Source organism: Urocitellus parryii, chromosome 6 (assembly GCF_045843805.1).
Source record: "Urocitellus parryii isolate mUroPar1 chromosome 6, mUroPar1.hap1, whole genome shotgun sequence".
NCBI classification, from domain to species: domain Eukaryota; kingdom Metazoa; phylum Chordata; class Mammalia; order Rodentia; family Sciuridae; genus Urocitellus; species Urocitellus parryii.
The window spans coordinates 37,726,418-37,742,992 of record NC_135536.1 but is presented as its reverse complement, the minus strand read 5'-3'; the positions used below and the strand labels follow the sequence as shown (position 1 = coordinate 37,742,992).

The window sequence follows — 16,575 nt, the reverse complement described above, 5'->3', positions numbered from 1 at the left end:
TACAAATTGCAGAATCACATCGGTTATACATCCACATTTTTACCTACTGCCATACTAGTGTCTGTTGTATTCTGCTGCCTTTCCTATCCTCTACTATCCCCCCTCCCCTCCCATTTTCTCTCTCTACCCCATCTACTGTAATTCATTTCTCCTCCTGGTTTTTCCCTTTCCCCTCACTTCCTCTTATATGTAATTTTGTATAACAATGAGGGTCTCCTTCTAATTCCATGCAATTTCCCTTCTCTCTCCCTTTCCCTCCAACCTCTCATCCCTGTTTAATGTTAATCTTCTTCTCATGCTCTTCCTCCCTGCTCTGTTCTTAGTTGTTCTCCTTATATCAAAGAAGACATTTGGCATTTGTTTTTTAGGGATTGGCTAGCTTCACTTAGCATAATCTGCTCTAATGCCATCCATTTCCCTGCAAACTCCATGATTTTGTCATATTTTAGTGCAGAGTAATACTCCATTGTGTATAAATGCCACATTTTTTTATCCATTCATCTATTGAAGGGCATCTAGGTTGGTTCCACAGTCTAGCTATTGTGAACTGTGCTGCTATGAACACTGATGTAGCAGTATCCCTATAGCATGCTCTTTTAAGGTCTTTAGGGAATAGTCCGAGAAGGGGAATAGCTGGATCAAATGGTGGTTCCATTCCCAGGTTTCCAAGGAATCTCCATACTACTTTCCAAATTGACTGCACCAATTTGCAGTCCCACCAGCAATGTACAAGTGTACCCTTTTCCCCACATCCTCACCAGCACTTGTTGTTTGACTTCGTAATGGCTGCCAATCTTACTGGAGTGAGATGGTATCTTAGGGTGGTTTTGATTTGCATTTCTCTGACTGCTAGAGATGGTGAGCATTTTTTCATGTACTTGTTGATTGATTGTATGTCCTCCTCTGAGAAGTGTCTGTTCAGGTCCTTGGCCCATTTGTTGATTGGGTTATTTTTTTTCTTATTGTTTAATTTTTTGAGTTCTGTGTATACTCTGGATATTAGGGCTCTATCTGAAGTGTGAGGAGTAAAAATTTGTTCCCAAGATGTAGACCCCCTGTTTACCTCTCTTATTGTTTCTCTTGCTAAGAAAAAATTTTCTAGTTTGAGTAAGTCCCATTTGTTGATTCTTGTTATTAACTCTTGTGCTATGGGTATCCTATTAAGGAATTTGGAGCCCGACCCCACAATATGTAGATTGGAGCCAAATTTTTCTTCTATCAGATACAGAGTCTCTGATTTGATATCAAGCTCCTTGATCCATTTTGAGTTAACTTTTGTGCATGGCGAGAGAAAGGGATTCAGTTTCATTTTGTTGCATATGGATTTCCAGTTTTCCCAGCACCATTTGTTGAAGATGCTATCCTTCCTCCATTTCATGCTTTTAGCCCCTTTATCAAATACAAGATAGTTGTAATTTTGTGGATTGGTCTCTGTGTCCTCTATTCTGTACCTTTGGTCCACCCGCCTGTTTTGGTACCAGTCCCATGCTGTTTTTGTTACTATTGCTCTGTAGTATAGTTTGAAGTCTGGTATCGCTATATAGCCTGATTCACACTTCCTGCTTAGAATTGCTTTTGCTATTCTGGGTCTTTTATTTTTCCATATGAATTTCATGATTGCTTTATCTATTTCTACAAGAAATGCCATTGAGATTTTGATTGGCATTGCACTAAACCTATAGAGAACTTTTGGTAATATCGCCATTTTGATGATGTTAGTTCTGCCTATCCATGAACAGGGTATATTTTTCCATCTTCTAAGATCTTCTTCTATATCTCTCTTTAGGGTTCTGTAGTTTTCATTGTATAAATATTTCACCTCTTTTGTTAGGTTGATTCCCAAGTAATTTTTTTTTGAGGATATTGTGAATGGGGTGGTTGTTCTCATTTCCATTTTAGAAGATTTGTCGTTGATATACAGGAATGCCTTTGATTTATGTGTATTGATTTTATATCCTGCCACTTTGCTGAATTCATTTATTAGCTCTAGTAGTTTCTTTGTAGACCCTTTTGGGTCTACTAGGTATAGAATCTTGTCATCCGAAAATAGTGATAATTTAAGTTCTTCTTTTCCTATTTTAATGCCTTTAATTTCTTTCATCTGCTAATTGCTCTGGCCAGTGTTTCGAGGACTATGTTGAACAGAAGTGGTGAGAGGGGGCATCCCTGTCTTGTTCCACATTTTAGAGGGAATGCCTTCAATTTTTCTCTGTTCAGAATGACTCTAGCCTGAGGCTTAGCATAGATAGCTTTTACAATATTGAGGTAGGTTCCTGTTATCCCTAGTTTTTCTAGTGTTTTGAACATAAAGGGATGCTGTACTTTGTCGAATGCTTTTTCTGCATCTATCAAGATGATCATATGGTTCTTATCGTTAAGTCTATTGATGTGGTGAATAACATTTATTGATTTCCATATATTGAACCATCCTTGCATCCCAGGGACGAATCCTACTTGATCATGATGCACCATGTTTTTGATATGTTTCTGTATCCAATTTGCCAGAATTTTATTGAGGATTTTTGCATCTATGTTCATTAGACATATTGGTCTGTAGTTTTCTTTCTTTGAAGAGTCTTTGTCTGGTTTAGGAATCAGAGTGATGTTGGCCTCATAGAATGAATTTGGAAGTTCTCCCTTTTTTTCTATTTTCTGAAATAGCTTGAAAAGTATTGGTGTTATTTCTTCATTAAAGGTTTTGTAAAACTCTGCTATATACCCATCTGGTCCTGGGCTTTTCTTAGTTGGTAGTCTTTTGATGGCTTCTTCTATTTCCTCAATTGATATTGGTCTGTTTAGGTTGTGTATAACCTCCTGACTCAATCTGGGCAGATCATATGACTTAAGAAATTTATCAATGCCTTCACTATCTTCTATTTTATTGGAGTATAAGGATTCAAAATAATTTCTAATTATTTTCTGTATTTCTGTAGTGTCTGTTGTGATATTGCCTTTTTCATCCCGTATGCTATTAATTTGAGTTCTCTCTCTTCTCTTCATTAGTATGGCTAAGGGTCTGTCGATCTTATTTATTTTTTCAAAGAACCAACTTTTAGTTTTGTCAATTTTTTCAATTGTTTCTTTTGTTTCAATTTCATTGATTTCAGCTCTGATTTTAATTATTTCTTGCCTTCTACTACTTTTGCTGTTGTTTTCCTCTTCTTTTTCTAGGGTTTTGAGATGAAGTGTGAGATCATTTATTTGTTGTTTTTTTCTTTTTTTAAGGAATGAACTCCAAGCAATGAATTTTCCTATTAGAACTGCTTTTATTGTGTCCCATAGATTCTGATATATTGTGTCTGTGTTTTCATTTATCTCTAAGAATTTTTTTATTTTCTCCTTGATGTCTTCTGTAAGCCATTGATCATTCATTAACATATTGTTAATTCTCCAAGTGATGCAGGATTTTTCCTTCCTTCTTTTATCATTGATTTCCAGTGTCATTCCATTATGATCAGATAGGATACATGGTATTATCTCTACTCCTTTATAATTTCTAAGAGTTGCCCTGTGACATAATATATGGTCTATTTTTGAGAAGGATCCATGTGCTGCTGAGAAAAAAGTGTAACTGCTTGATGTTGGGTGGTATATTCTATATGTCAATTAAGTCTATGTTATTAATTGTATTATTGAGTTCTATAGTTTCTTTATTCAACTTTTGTTTGGAAGATCTGTCCAGTGGTGAGAGAGGTGTTGAAGTCTCCCATAATTATTGTATTGTGGTCTATTTGACTCTTGAACTTGAGAAGAGTTTCTTTGATGAACATAGCTGCACCATTGTTTGGAGCATTTATATTTATGATTGTTATGTCTTGTTGGTATATGGTTCCCTTGAGCAGTATGTAGTGTCCTTCTTTATCCCTTTTGATTAACTTTGGATTGAAGTCTATTTTATTTGATATGAGTATGGACACTCCTGCTTGTTTCTGAGGTCCATATGAGTGATATGATTTTTCCCAACCTTTCACCTTCAGTCTATGTATGTCTTTTCCTATCAAATGCATCTCCTGTAGGCAGCATATTGTTAGATCTTTTTTTTGATCCATTCTACTAGCCTGTGTCTCTTGATTGGTGAGTTTAAGCCATTAATGTTTAGGGTTACTATTGAGATATGGTTTATACTTCCAGCCATATTTGTTTATTTATGTTACTTAACATGATTTGTTTTTCCTCTTTATTTTTTCCCTTTACTATACAACCTCCCACTGTTGGTTTTCACTGTTATTTTCCATTTCTTCTTCCTGTAATGTTTTGCGAAGGATGTTTTGAAGAGATGGTTTTCTAGCTGCAAATTCTTTTAATGTCTGTATATCGTGGAAGGTTTTAATTTCATCTTCCACCCTGAAGCTTAATTTCACTGGACACATGATTCTTGGTTGGAACCCATTTTCTTTCAGCATTGAAATATGTTGTTCCAGGATCTTCTAGCTTTCAGAGTCTGTGTTGAAAGATCAGCTGTTATTCTGATTGCTTTACCCCTAAATGTAATCTGCTTTCTTTCTCTTGTAGCTTTTAAAATTCTCTCCTTATTCTGTATGTTGGGCATCTTCATTATAATGTGTCTTGGTGTGGATCTCTTATGATTTTGCACATTTGGCATGCTGTAGGCTTCTATGATTTGGAATTCTGTTTCATTATTCAAGTCTGGGAAGTTTTCTCGTATTATTTCATTGAACAGATTGCTCATTCCTTAGGTTTAGACCTCTATACCTTCCTGTATCCCAATAACTGTTAAGTTTGGTCTCTTTATGTTATCCCATATTTCTTGGATGTTCTGCTCATGGTTTCTTAACAGTCTCGCTGAGCTGTCTATGTTCTTTTCAAGTTGAAATACTTTGTCTTCATTGTGATGTTCTATCTTCTAAGTGTTCTACTCTGCTGGTAGTACTCTCATTTGAGTTTTTAATTTTGTTTATTGCTTCCTGCATTTCTAGGATTTCTGTTTGTTTTTTATAACCTCTATCTCCCTGTATAGTTGATCTTTTGCTTCTTGGATTTGTTTATGTAATTCATTGTCAATGTGATCTTTCGTTGTCTGATTTTGCTGTCTAATGTCTTCCTTGAGATTCCAGATCATCTGAAGCATGTATATTCTGAATTATTTATCTGACATTCCATCTGTTGCAGATATTACCTCTTCTAAAGTTGAGTTGACCTGCATTGCTTGTGGTCCTTTCTTTCCTTGTCTTTTCATACTACTCACATTTCTTTCTGCTTTGTGAAACTGTTGTGTTATTGATTTTCCCCCTATATGTTTATATTGCTCTTGTATAGTTGCAAATCTCCCTTTTGTGGAGAAAGACAATGTTAACAGTTCTCAATATCAATTGTACATCATCTAAGCACATGTTTTCCTTATTACTAAATTTATAGCTAGACTCTATGTCTACAAATGTTGGTTTTGATTATCGTTTACAAATATAATCATTAGTTTCATGAAAGGCATACCATTTCTGGTAGCTTGAAGAAAACTGAATTTCAAGTGTAAGATGTTATGTTTAGGGGGAAAGGAGTGAGGGTATAGGGTTAATCTAACTTAGCAACTTTGGAAAGTTCTAACCAATAGATGGGTAATTTATGGAAGAATGTATACATTCAAATTCCTATCTGTATTTATAAGATTACCCTACTTATAAATAGTAACATTTAGGGGGTTGCAAGTGGGATAGAGGGAGTAAGAAGGAGAAAAACAAATAACAAGGAAAGAAAGAGAAAAAAGAGAGTGGGGAAAAGAAAATAAGAGAAAAAAGAAAAGAAATAAAAAGGGGGGGGGGAGGTGGGGCATATGCAATTCCTCTATATTATATTATTCTGGTGATTCAGTTGTTAAAGACCTTTTTCATGCACAATTCTTGGTTTCACATATGTTGAGGTTGTGAGGACCAGAGGGGGAAGGGTAGAGGAGAATGGATGAATGGATGAAAAGAGAGAGGGAAGAGAAAAAAAGAAAGAAAAAAATGACTCTCAGAACTCTGTTTTCTTTTCTTCCATTTGGTGGCATTGTCTATTCCTAGCTTGAGTCTCTGGGTTCAGGGTGGTGGTGGTAGTCAGTGTGAGAGGACTTGAGCTTCCACCTGTGGCCTGACTACTCTTATTATCTGAGATATAAATCAGGTGCCTGATCCACTGCAGAACCGAGCTGGTAGCCATGCCCACCAGTTGATGGGTTTTAAGGGTTGGTGGGATTTTCCAAGATGAGTTCCATCAGTTTTTCTCATAAGGTGTTTGATGAGGTGGGGGGTGTTGAGGAAACCTTATGTTTGTCCAGAGCTCGGTCAGGTGACCACACGGGCGGGCGGCTGGGCCCTCCTCCAGTTGGGGTGGTCTGTCTACCGTGCTGGCGGGCCACTGGGCCCCCTCTCCAGGCTTCGTGGTCTCCCTACCATGCAGGCGGGAGGCTGGGTTCCTCCTTCAGCTGGGGTGGTCTGCCTATCTTGCAGGCGGGCCACTGGGCCCCTCCTCCAGTTGGAGTGGTCTGTCTACCGCACTGACGGGCCACTGAGCCCCTTCTCCAGATCGCATGGTCTGCCTACAGCCTAAAATAAATTTAAAAACAAGAAAAAATACAAGTATGATAAGTGTTGATAAGGATGTGGGGGAAAAGGTACACTCATACATTTCTGGTGGGACTGCAACTTGGTGCAACCATTCCAGAGAGCAGTATGGAGATTCATTAGAAAACTTAGAATGGAACCACCATTTGACCCAGCTACCCCATTCCTTGGTCTATACTCAAAGGACTTAAAATCACATACTATAGTGACACAGCCACATCAAAGTTTATAGCATGTGAATTCACAACAGCTAAACTATGGAACCAACCTAGATGCCCACCAATAGAAGAATGGATTAAGAAACTGTAGTATATATACACAATGAATTATTACTCATCATTAAAAGGGAATAAAGTTATGGCATTTGCAGGTAAATGGATGTAGATGAAGAATACAATGCTAAGCAAAATAAACCAATCTCAAAAAAACCAAAGGCCAAATGTTTTCTCTGGTAAGTGGATGCTGATCCATAATAGGGGGTAAATGAGAAGAATGGAGAAACTTTGGACTGGACAAAGGAGAGGATTGGGAGGGGAGGCAGTATTGTGCAGGAAAGATGGTGGAATGAGATGGACATCATTACCCTAGGTACACATACAATTGCACAAATGGTGCAACTCTACATCATGTACAATCAGAGAAATGAAAAGCTGTGCTCAATTTGTGTACAATGAATTGAAATGCATTCAGCTGTCATGTATAACTAATTACAACAAAATTTAAAAGTTTAAAAAAGACTGCATATAAAGAAAATATCAAATATCCAAACCAAAAACAGACTTAGTTTAGTAAATTAATTCAGCAATTTGAAAGATTCGAGATTAGCTGTTTTTCCATATACTAGCAATGTGTGACAGAAAAAGGAAATTAGGAAAACAATTTTTGATGAGAACATACAAAAGAACAAAACACCTAAAACTAAATTTCACCAAGGAAATGAATAATTGTGCACTGAAAACTACAATACACCACTGAAATAAAGTAAAGAAGACATAATTAAAAGGACAGACACATCTATGTTCACAGACTGGAAGATGATATTGTATATGGCAATACTTTCCAGATTCAATACACTATGAAAATTCCAGTGGCCTTTTGTTTTCCCAAATGGAAAAGACAATGCAATGAAACTGCAAGAATCCCCAAGAAGTGCTAAGGCTGTAGCTCAGTGGCAGAGTACTTACCTAGCATATGTAAAGGCACTGGGTTCGATCCTCAGGACCACAGAAAAATAAACAAATAAAGTAAAGGCATTCTGTTCATCTACAAACTACAACTAAAAAAATAAAATAAAAATAAATCTTAAGAAGCAAAAAACAAATTGAAAATGAAAAATGTTAAAACACTTCCATTTCTCAATTTCAAAACTTATTACAAATTATAGTAATCAAAACATGGTGGTACTAGCATGAAGAGATACACATGGACCAATGGAATGGAATTGAGGGTTCAGAGTTAACCTAACGTTTATAGCCAATTGATTTTTAATAAAAGTGGTCAAGGAAGTCTTCACCATTCAGTGAAGAAAGAATAATATCTTCAACAAATGGAACCTGGACACATGGTCAACCACAAGCAAAATAATATGGTGGAATTCCATCTCACTCCATGCTTCATAATCAACACAGAATAGAAAACAGCCTATGTAAAACTTAAAAACATAAAACTCTTAGACGAAATCCTTAGGGAAATCTTCATGATTTGACAATGGATTCTTGGGTCTGACACCAAAAGAACAAACAAACCATGAAATAAATATGTTGGAATTCACAAAAATCTTGTGTATTAAATTTCAGTGTTGAGAAAATGAAAAGACAACCAGCAGAAAGGGAGAAAATGCTTAAAAATCACATATCTTAAAATAGTTTGGTATCCATGACATATGAAGAACTCTGATAACTCAACAATGGAAAAGCAAACAATGTAATTTTTGAAATGGGGATAGGGCTCAAGTTAAAAACTTTCCAAAGAAGATATGCAAATAAACACTCAAAAAGGGGCACAACATTATTAGTCATGAAGGAAATGCAAATCAAAATCAAAGTGTCACCCCACTTCACACCACCACAACAAATATATTAACAATAACAAAAAAGTAAGTGTTGGCAAGCATGTGGAGAAATAGGAACCCTCATACATTTTGGGTTGGAATGTAAAATGGTCAGCTACTGTGGATAATGCTTTGGATCCTCAAGAATTTCAACATTGGATTACCATATGACTCAGAAATTCCATTCCTAGATATGTATCCAAGAGATAGAAAGAAAAACTAATTGGGCAACAGAAATTTGTAAACAAATGTTTATTGCTGAATTAACCATAACAGCCAAAATGTAGAAACAATAAAAATGTTCCTCCAGAGAAGAGTGAATAAATTGTGTTGTAACACATTTGTCATAAGACAGAATGAATATCAATACTTGCTATGGCTTGGATGGATCTCAGAATAGTTATTTAAGTGAAAGAAGCCAGGCCCAACAGATACATACATGATTTTAATTCTATGAAATATCCAGAATATGCAAATCCATAGAGACTGAAAGAGTAGCGGTTGTCAGGGGCAGTGTGGAGGATGGTAGTGTAAAGGGGAAAGTGGAGTGACTGACAGGCTACAGAGTGTCCTGGGCTGATGAAAAACTTGGAATTACAGAGAGGCTGTGTTTGCACATTTTGAAACCATGAAATGTCACTGAAATTATACACATTTTTTCTTTCTTTGTTTGCTCTAATTAGTTATATATGACAAAGAATGCACTTTAACACATCATACATGACTGCAGTATAACTTCTCATTCTTCTGATTGTACATAATGTAAAATCTCACTGGTCATGTAGACCTATATGTCCATAGGATAATAATGTCTGGTTCATTCTATTATCCTTCCTAGTGCCATATCTCCCCCCTCCTTTTACTCCACTCTGCCTTATAGGAAATAACTCTGTTCTTCCCTAGGTTCCCCTGACACACACTTATTGTGAATTATCATCTACATATCAGAGAAAACACTCTGGTTTTGGTTTTTAGGATTGGCTTATTTCACTTAGCATGATATTCTCCAGCTCCATCCATTTACCAGCAAATACCATCATTTCATTCTTCTTGAAGGTTGAGTAAAATTCTACTGGATATATACACCACATTTTCTTTATCCATTCACCTGTTGAAGGACATGGAGGTTGGTTTCATAGTTTAGCTATTGTGAGTTGAGCTTCTATAAATACTGATGTGGCTGCATCACTGTAGTATTCTGATTTTAAGCCCTTTAGATAAACCAAGAATAGTGGAGTCAAATGGTGATCCCATTTCAAGTTTTCTGAGAAAGATTCACGCTACTTTCCATAATGATTGCACTAGTTTGCAGTCCCACTAGTAATGTATGAGTGTACCTTTTCTCCCACATCCTTGCCAACCTTCACTGTTGCTTGTAATGTCCAGGTTGAAATTGTACACTTTTAAGCAATTAATTGTATATCATATGAATTTTACCTCAATATTTATTTATTTTTCTGCAGTGCTGGGAATCAAAGTCAGAGCTTCATACATGCTAGGCAAGCACTTTACCACTAAGGTACACTTCCAGATCAAAACCTAAATGGTTTTTAAATAGGCCATACCCAGTGCTTAACATAATTCCTTTTTAATTTAAAACAAAATGAAGATATTACACAAGAAAAAAATGTATTAGATCATAGAAGACATTAAAAGTAATTATCAATGCATGCTAAGAAATCAGGTAATTTATTTCATTTGCTTAAGGTATTTTATAAATCTTACAACATTAAGAATTAAATGCATATTAATTTTTTATCTTTTTTTGAGAAAGAATTTTTTAATATTTATTTATGTTTTTAGTTTTCAGTGGACACAACATCTTTATTTTTTTTATGTGGTGCTGAGGATCGAACCTAGCGCCCCGCGCATGCCAGGCAAGCATGCTACTGCTTGAGCCACATCCCCAGCCCAAATGCATATTAATTTTAACAACTAGGAAAAAGATACTATGGAAATATTAACTGTTTTTTTTTCAGTACTAGGGATTGAACTCAAGGCCTTGCATTTGCACAGACTCTATCATTGAGCTACATCTCTAGCCCTGTTTATTTTGAGACAGGGTCTCACTAAGTTGCCAAGGCTGTCCTCAATAGACGTAATTCTCCTGCCTCAGCCTCCATGTACCTGAGAATAATAGATTTTTTAAAGTATTAAGAGAATGTTTAAGCTGTAGTGTTAAGAATAAAAGGAAATTGCATTACATGTACAGTATTGTCCCAAGTACAATACACTGCTTAAGTTTAAACATCTGTCTGTGGGAGTCAGGAATATGTGTGTTACTTTTCCTTTCTACTTTCTAAATTTTCTTAATGACACAGAATAACCACAATCAGACAAGTAATTTATTTTTTAAATGCTTGCTGTCGGGCATATTAAGTTTCTTTTAAAAGTAAGGCTTTAATAAATATAGATGCTATATTTATATTTGCTATTGACAAGGAGGATGCCTACACTGGAATTATTCATTTTGAAACTTAATGTTCTGCCTAGAAAGATAGTAATATATAGAGAACACAAAGATGGAAACTTAAATCACCAGAATCTAACAATTTCGAGACACAGTTGACCTTTGAAAAACATGGGTTTGAACTGGATAGGTCTGCTTATATGTGGATTTTGGTGGTGAGGTGGATTTGTAAAAATTTTGGAGAAAAAAAGGAACCTCATAGCCTAGAATATTGAGAAAAATAAAAAAATGGTATGTCATAAATACATTTTATATATATATATATATATATATATATATATATATATATATAATGTATATATGTAAGGGTCTATTTCACCATCTGCTACCATTGAGTATGCATTCATCTATTATAAAAGTTAAAACTTATCAAAACTCACACATACAAACTCAGATCATACACCATGCCACTCAGTGGAGAAAAAGGCAAAAAAAAAAAACAAGTGAAGAGGCTGCATTAAATCTTACTGCATGAATGAACTGCAGCACATCCTCATCCATTGCAGTAATTTCATAGCCATCTCCTGTTGCTGTTGCAGTGAGCTCCTGTGTTGTAACGCTTTAAAAGCCCCTGTGAGGCTGATCATCCCCAGGTGAGCTCCACACTTTCAAAAGTCGGACCATAATTAGTAGTTCTTGTAAAAAACCTGAGCATGGGCTCAGCTAGAAGCAATCCGTGACTTCCACTGTAGTATGAACATCAGCATTACCAGTGTCTATTGTGAGCCTTCCTGTCAAGAGTGTGTCTCTCTGGCCAAAGATAGACAGGACTAAAAGGATATTATTTTCCTTTGGCTGCCCGACATGCTTTCTCATTTCACATGGTATTAGTGACCTGACTAGCCTTTAGGACATCAGCCATCTCCCATCCTTAGTTCAAGTGGTTTGGGTGGGTGGGAACTACCCCAGTCTACACTGAGAAGTAGGAGTGACCTGGCTCAGGTCACTCAGAGGATTCAACTCCAGGAGCCTCAGCAACTCAGTAATTTAGTCCAGTGAATATTTGGTCTGAGAGTTTTTCTTAAAACATTGAGATGAGAGGTGGACACTGTCACACTGAGTTTTGGTAATTTAATGAGAGATGTATAAAATACCCCTGTGAAGAAGGCATGATGATGAATGGTTTGCCAGGCAGGATTAGAGGATGGTAGACTTGCCTTGTTACTGTCTATACATCCCTCTACCTTAGCCCTCCCCAAACCATGCCTGTTCATCTTCTACCAGAAGGTCAGCTCTCTAAGGGAAGGAGACACATCTCCAACATGCTTGGTCCTAGCACAAGAGATGGAGGCACATCTGCTAAATGCACGTCTGCTACAGAAATTACCCTACTGAGCTCGGCAGCAGGGCATGGAGACTATGTATAGTTGTATCACTGGGAACCCAGAACACTTCACTGACCAATACCACATCCTACAGTCTCCACCTTATGCTCTGGGTTCCCGTTCTGAGGTGGAACAGGTGGTGCACTCTGAATCATCAGCACCCGGTACTGATGTGGTCACAGCCTGATTCTCTCACACAACCACTCAGAAGACGTCATCAGGCCAGGCAGTGGGGGTAGGGAGCTTTCATAGAAAGCCTTCTATGATGAAGCACCTTAAAAACAGACAGAAACACAAGATCTCAGAGCCCACTCCACCTTCGTCTGCCCCTGGGGACTAAAAGAAAACAAGGACGAAGCTCCACAAGCCCTCCTAGGAAGATGAATTTGTGCCTGCTCCTATTGGCCTTCTTTCTGCCTCCCAAGGCACAGGCAGGTGAGTGACCATCCCCTTTCTCAGAGGTCCAACCCTGACCCACAGCTGGCACAGAACTCCTGTCCCTTCTGCATACCCCCGATCCATCCTTCTGCCCAGAGTCTTCTGAATCCCAGTTCCAGCCCCACTGCAGAACCCCAAGAGAGACACTGATAAAGCTAACAGGAACAGAGCGGGCAGAAGCCTGTTTGGAAGAAGAGCCAGTGGATGCAGACCCCTGCCTAGACCCCATCCTCTCATCTGGAATGTGGGGTTTGGCTACAAGTGCACCCCAGAGGGTGGAAGGGAGGAAATGTTCAATTCTCCTGGAAAGGAGCAGAGTGGGTCTGGCACCTATGTCTGGGGTGAGACAGGTGCACCCTTGCCAACTGCTTAGCAGAGAACTCTAGAGCCCAGGTGACCTCAGAAATGCTGGAATCACTGTCCCCAGAATACTTCCTTTGCTCTGTCCCAAGCCACTCCATCCCTTTCTCCAACTCTGTTTCTCTTCCCAGACCTCTGGTGACTCCCCTGTTTTCTAGTAGGAGCCACTGTGGCAGACACTAACTTCTCTGCTTTCCAGAACCCCAGCAGCACTGCCCTACCAACCCTCACCCAGAGACAAACTGGAGCCATTCATTTGTGCATCCCATCAACTACACGTCAGGTCTAGGAAATAGAACAGAACAACATCTAGAGTGAACTGAAATCCTGGCCATTAGCAAGCAGCCACTGTCCTAGGCAGCACAGCACTCAGGAGGGCCTCAGAAATTTCTGGAAGCAGAAAGCTCCCCTGGGATTTCATTGTCCCTGAAAATGTATGCTCAAGTCCACCTATGTAAGGAAGAAAAACTCATAGACCAACACCTGCTTTCCTTTCCTTTTTCAGAAAAGGAAGTTGAGGCCCTATCCCTCAGCCCCTGCCCAGACTCAGGTCATCCAAGGTTCCCAAATGCCCCACAGTTCTGGAGGCATGGAACAGACGCCCACCTGCTGGATTCAGTGGGTGCACACAAGTGAGGTGACTTTTCCTTCAGGGGAGATCATCGGGGGACATGAATCCAAGCCCCACTCCCGGCCCTACATGGCCTATCTTCAGTTTGTGGCTCAGGGTGTACAGAAGAAGTGTGGTGGCTTCCTGATAAGAGAAGACTTTGTGCTGACGGCCGCTCACTGCTTAGGAAGGTGAGGAGCAGGAAACAACTCAGACCCATCTGCAAACATTACACAGAGACCTGTGCCTCCTTCTCAGTGTACACATAGACACCTGGGAGAATATGTGCAGGAGAAGCCTTTACAGGTGGGAAAGAAGGTGAGACAAGTCTTATGGGGGGCAAGGCAGGTGACTCAAGAGGCATTACTGTGCAAGAAAGACCAGGGTGGCCAAGCCTGCCATATCAAGAGCTGGGAGCATGCTTTGCTATGACAATGCAAACTAAAAATATTTACATGTGTTTTCCTGGGTATGATTGAGTCCTGAGAACGTATGGTTCAGATACCAATGGCTTCAGAAATCTCCTCAACTGGTAAGAAGCAGAGGGCACTGTCACTCAGCCCAAGGTTCCTCTCCTCTCTGTTCCCCCTCAGCTACAGCTCTACCCTGCTCTGCTGCAGCCTGCTTTTCACAGCTCCTAGATGTATTCTTTATGACTCCACATGACCCATGACCACTGCACTCTCTATGCAGGCCAATGAATGTCACCCTGGGGGCACACAACATTGAGAAGCAGGAGAAGACCCAGCAGGTCATCCCAGTGAAAAGAACCATCCCCCACCCAGACTATGATATTCATTATTTCTACAATGACATCATGTTATTGGAGGTATGTCCCTCTCCCAGCTACCTCTGACTCCCTAGTACAGGTGCTACCCTCCCACACTGACCCTGCCCCTTTACTCACTACCATCATGGTCATGATGGTCTCCAGGCCCAGAGGCCCTTGTCTGAACTGGACTCTTTTTCTTCTCCCCCCATAGCTAGAGAAAAAAGCCAACCTTAATCCAGCTGTGCAGCCTATCAAGCTGCCCAGGGGCAAGGACAAGGTGAAGCCTGGGAAGGTGTGCATTGTGGCTGGCTGGGGCAGAATGGCCACAAATGGCAAATACCCCAACACACTGCAGGAGGTAAAGCTGAAAGTGCAGAAGCACCAGGTGTGCGAGCGCGAGAAATTATTAAAAGAGTTCTACAAGAGTAGCATCCAGATATGTGTGGGGGATCCAAAGGAAAACAAAGCTTCCTTTCAGGTGAGACTGAGTGTCTGTCTCTCTTGGCTCTGAGGAGAGGGGTGTTTGGGGGAAGATCTGGGGCCTGGAGACCAGGCAGCATGAGCCTCCCTCACCCAGTTGGCTGTCATTTCTCCCTGGAAAGAGAAGAAGGGAGCAGCTGGGAGTACCTGGGGCCTGCATTGAATGAAGCCTGCCTGGAAAGCTGAGCTTGCAATGCTCCACACTGCCTCAGCTCACAGGCATTAGAGACCTGTGCACATATGGTGCAGTTGCTCTCACTAAGTGGCTCCTCAGCGCTGGCACCCACCCTGGTCCCTGGGCTCATCCTCCATGCTGGTGTCTGTGCCACTCACCTGCTTCCACAACCTTGAACAATGCAACAGTGGTCCCTCACACTTTCATAGGGAGATGACCCAGAACCTGGGGAGCAGGACACAGGCTACCACGGGAGGGAGGTGAGGTAATAACAATATCCACAGTCAGAACATATCAGCTGAGGGCCTCCAGGGTCCTGCATAGTCCTCTGAAAATAGACCCTACATTTCATCCTTGTCTGAGAGGGAGCCTGAGATGGCAGGGAGGATCCAACCAGGATGATACAGGCTCAGTCCTCCCTCTTCTCTCTTCACAGGGGGACTCCGGAGGCCCTCTTGTGTGTAACCATGTGGCCCAAGGAATTGTCTCTTATGGAAATAAAAATGGGAAACCTCCTCGTGTCTACACCAAAGTCTCCAGATTCCTACAGTGGATAAAGGAAACCATGAAAAGCCACCAACTGCAGGAGACAGACTAAAGCACCTATGGGACTAATCTTCTCTCCAGAAACTGAGTCTAGAATCACCCTGGAGGAGGTGCCCACAACTGAATAAATGTCCCTTAGCCATGTGGGAAGGCTGGTCTCTTCTTTATTCACTGGCCTTCATTCACAGGGTCTGTGTGCCAGGCAGCCAATGACACAGTTCTCCTTTTTGCTGCTTTTCCCTCCTCTTTCTCCCCTCAACACCTGCCTAAACTCCACACAAAGCTGTGACCCACCTCCTTCCCACCCCTCCAGTATCTCTAGGGCTTGCCTTTCTGCCAGTGTTGGAACTGGGCACCACCAGGAGAAATTTTGAATGGCTCTTGCCTGGGTCTTGCAGTGAGTTTTCTACCCCCTTGCTTGTTGAGGTGGAAGATATGTGTGGGAGATCCAAAGGAAAACAAAGAGGAGAGCACCATGGGTCCTGGAGGCCAGGTAGGCAGAGCTGAGGTCACTGCTCAAGGACATGGTCCTACCCCCTGGGCACATGAAGGGCCCTCCTAAACAGGATATTTCTCTCCCCCAGGTTCATCCATAAGATGGACAGTCCTTAAATAGTCTCTCATTCTCACATGGAATTACATTTCTTCCCTGCCCTCCTCTGAGTTTAGGGTCCACCCTGACCTCCAACCTCATGGCTGCCCATTCTTCTCCATCCCTGCTCATATTCTATCAACTCCTCTCCAGACCACACTGATCTGGGCTGCTGCCTTACTCAAATCCCTCCACTTAGG

The 16,575-nt window shown here is 40.2% G+C and overlaps 1 protein-coding gene across 1 annotated transcript; it reads left to right on the top strand.

Moving 5' to 3' along the window:
• Nucleotides 1-12,782: 12,782 nt before the first annotated feature.
• LOC113200616 (granzyme B-like) lies at nt 12,783-15,835 on the top strand. Its single transcript, XM_077800120.1, has 5 exons — nt 12,783-12,837; nt 13,854-14,001; nt 14,504-14,639; nt 14,794-15,060; nt 15,674-15,835. The coding sequence occupies exons 1-5, from the start codon at nt 12,783-12,785 to the stop codon at nt 15,833-15,835; spliced, it is 768 nt and encodes a 255-aa protein (XP_077656246.1).
• Nucleotides 15,836-16,575: the final 740 nt, after the last annotated feature.

Coding starts and splice junctions, on each gene's coding strand:
- LOC113200616 (XM_077800120.1), top strand. CDS start 12,783: ATGAATTTGTGCCTGCTCCTATTGGCCTTCTTTCTGCCTCCCAAGGCA. Junction 12,838..13,853: donor GCCTCCCAAGGCACAGGCAG/GTGAGTGACCAT, acceptor CTTTTCCTTCAG/GGGAGATCATCGGGGGACAT. Junction 14,640..14,793: donor ATGACATCATGTTATTGGAG/GTATGTCCCTCT, acceptor CTCCCCCCATAG/CTAGAGAAAAAAGCCAACCT.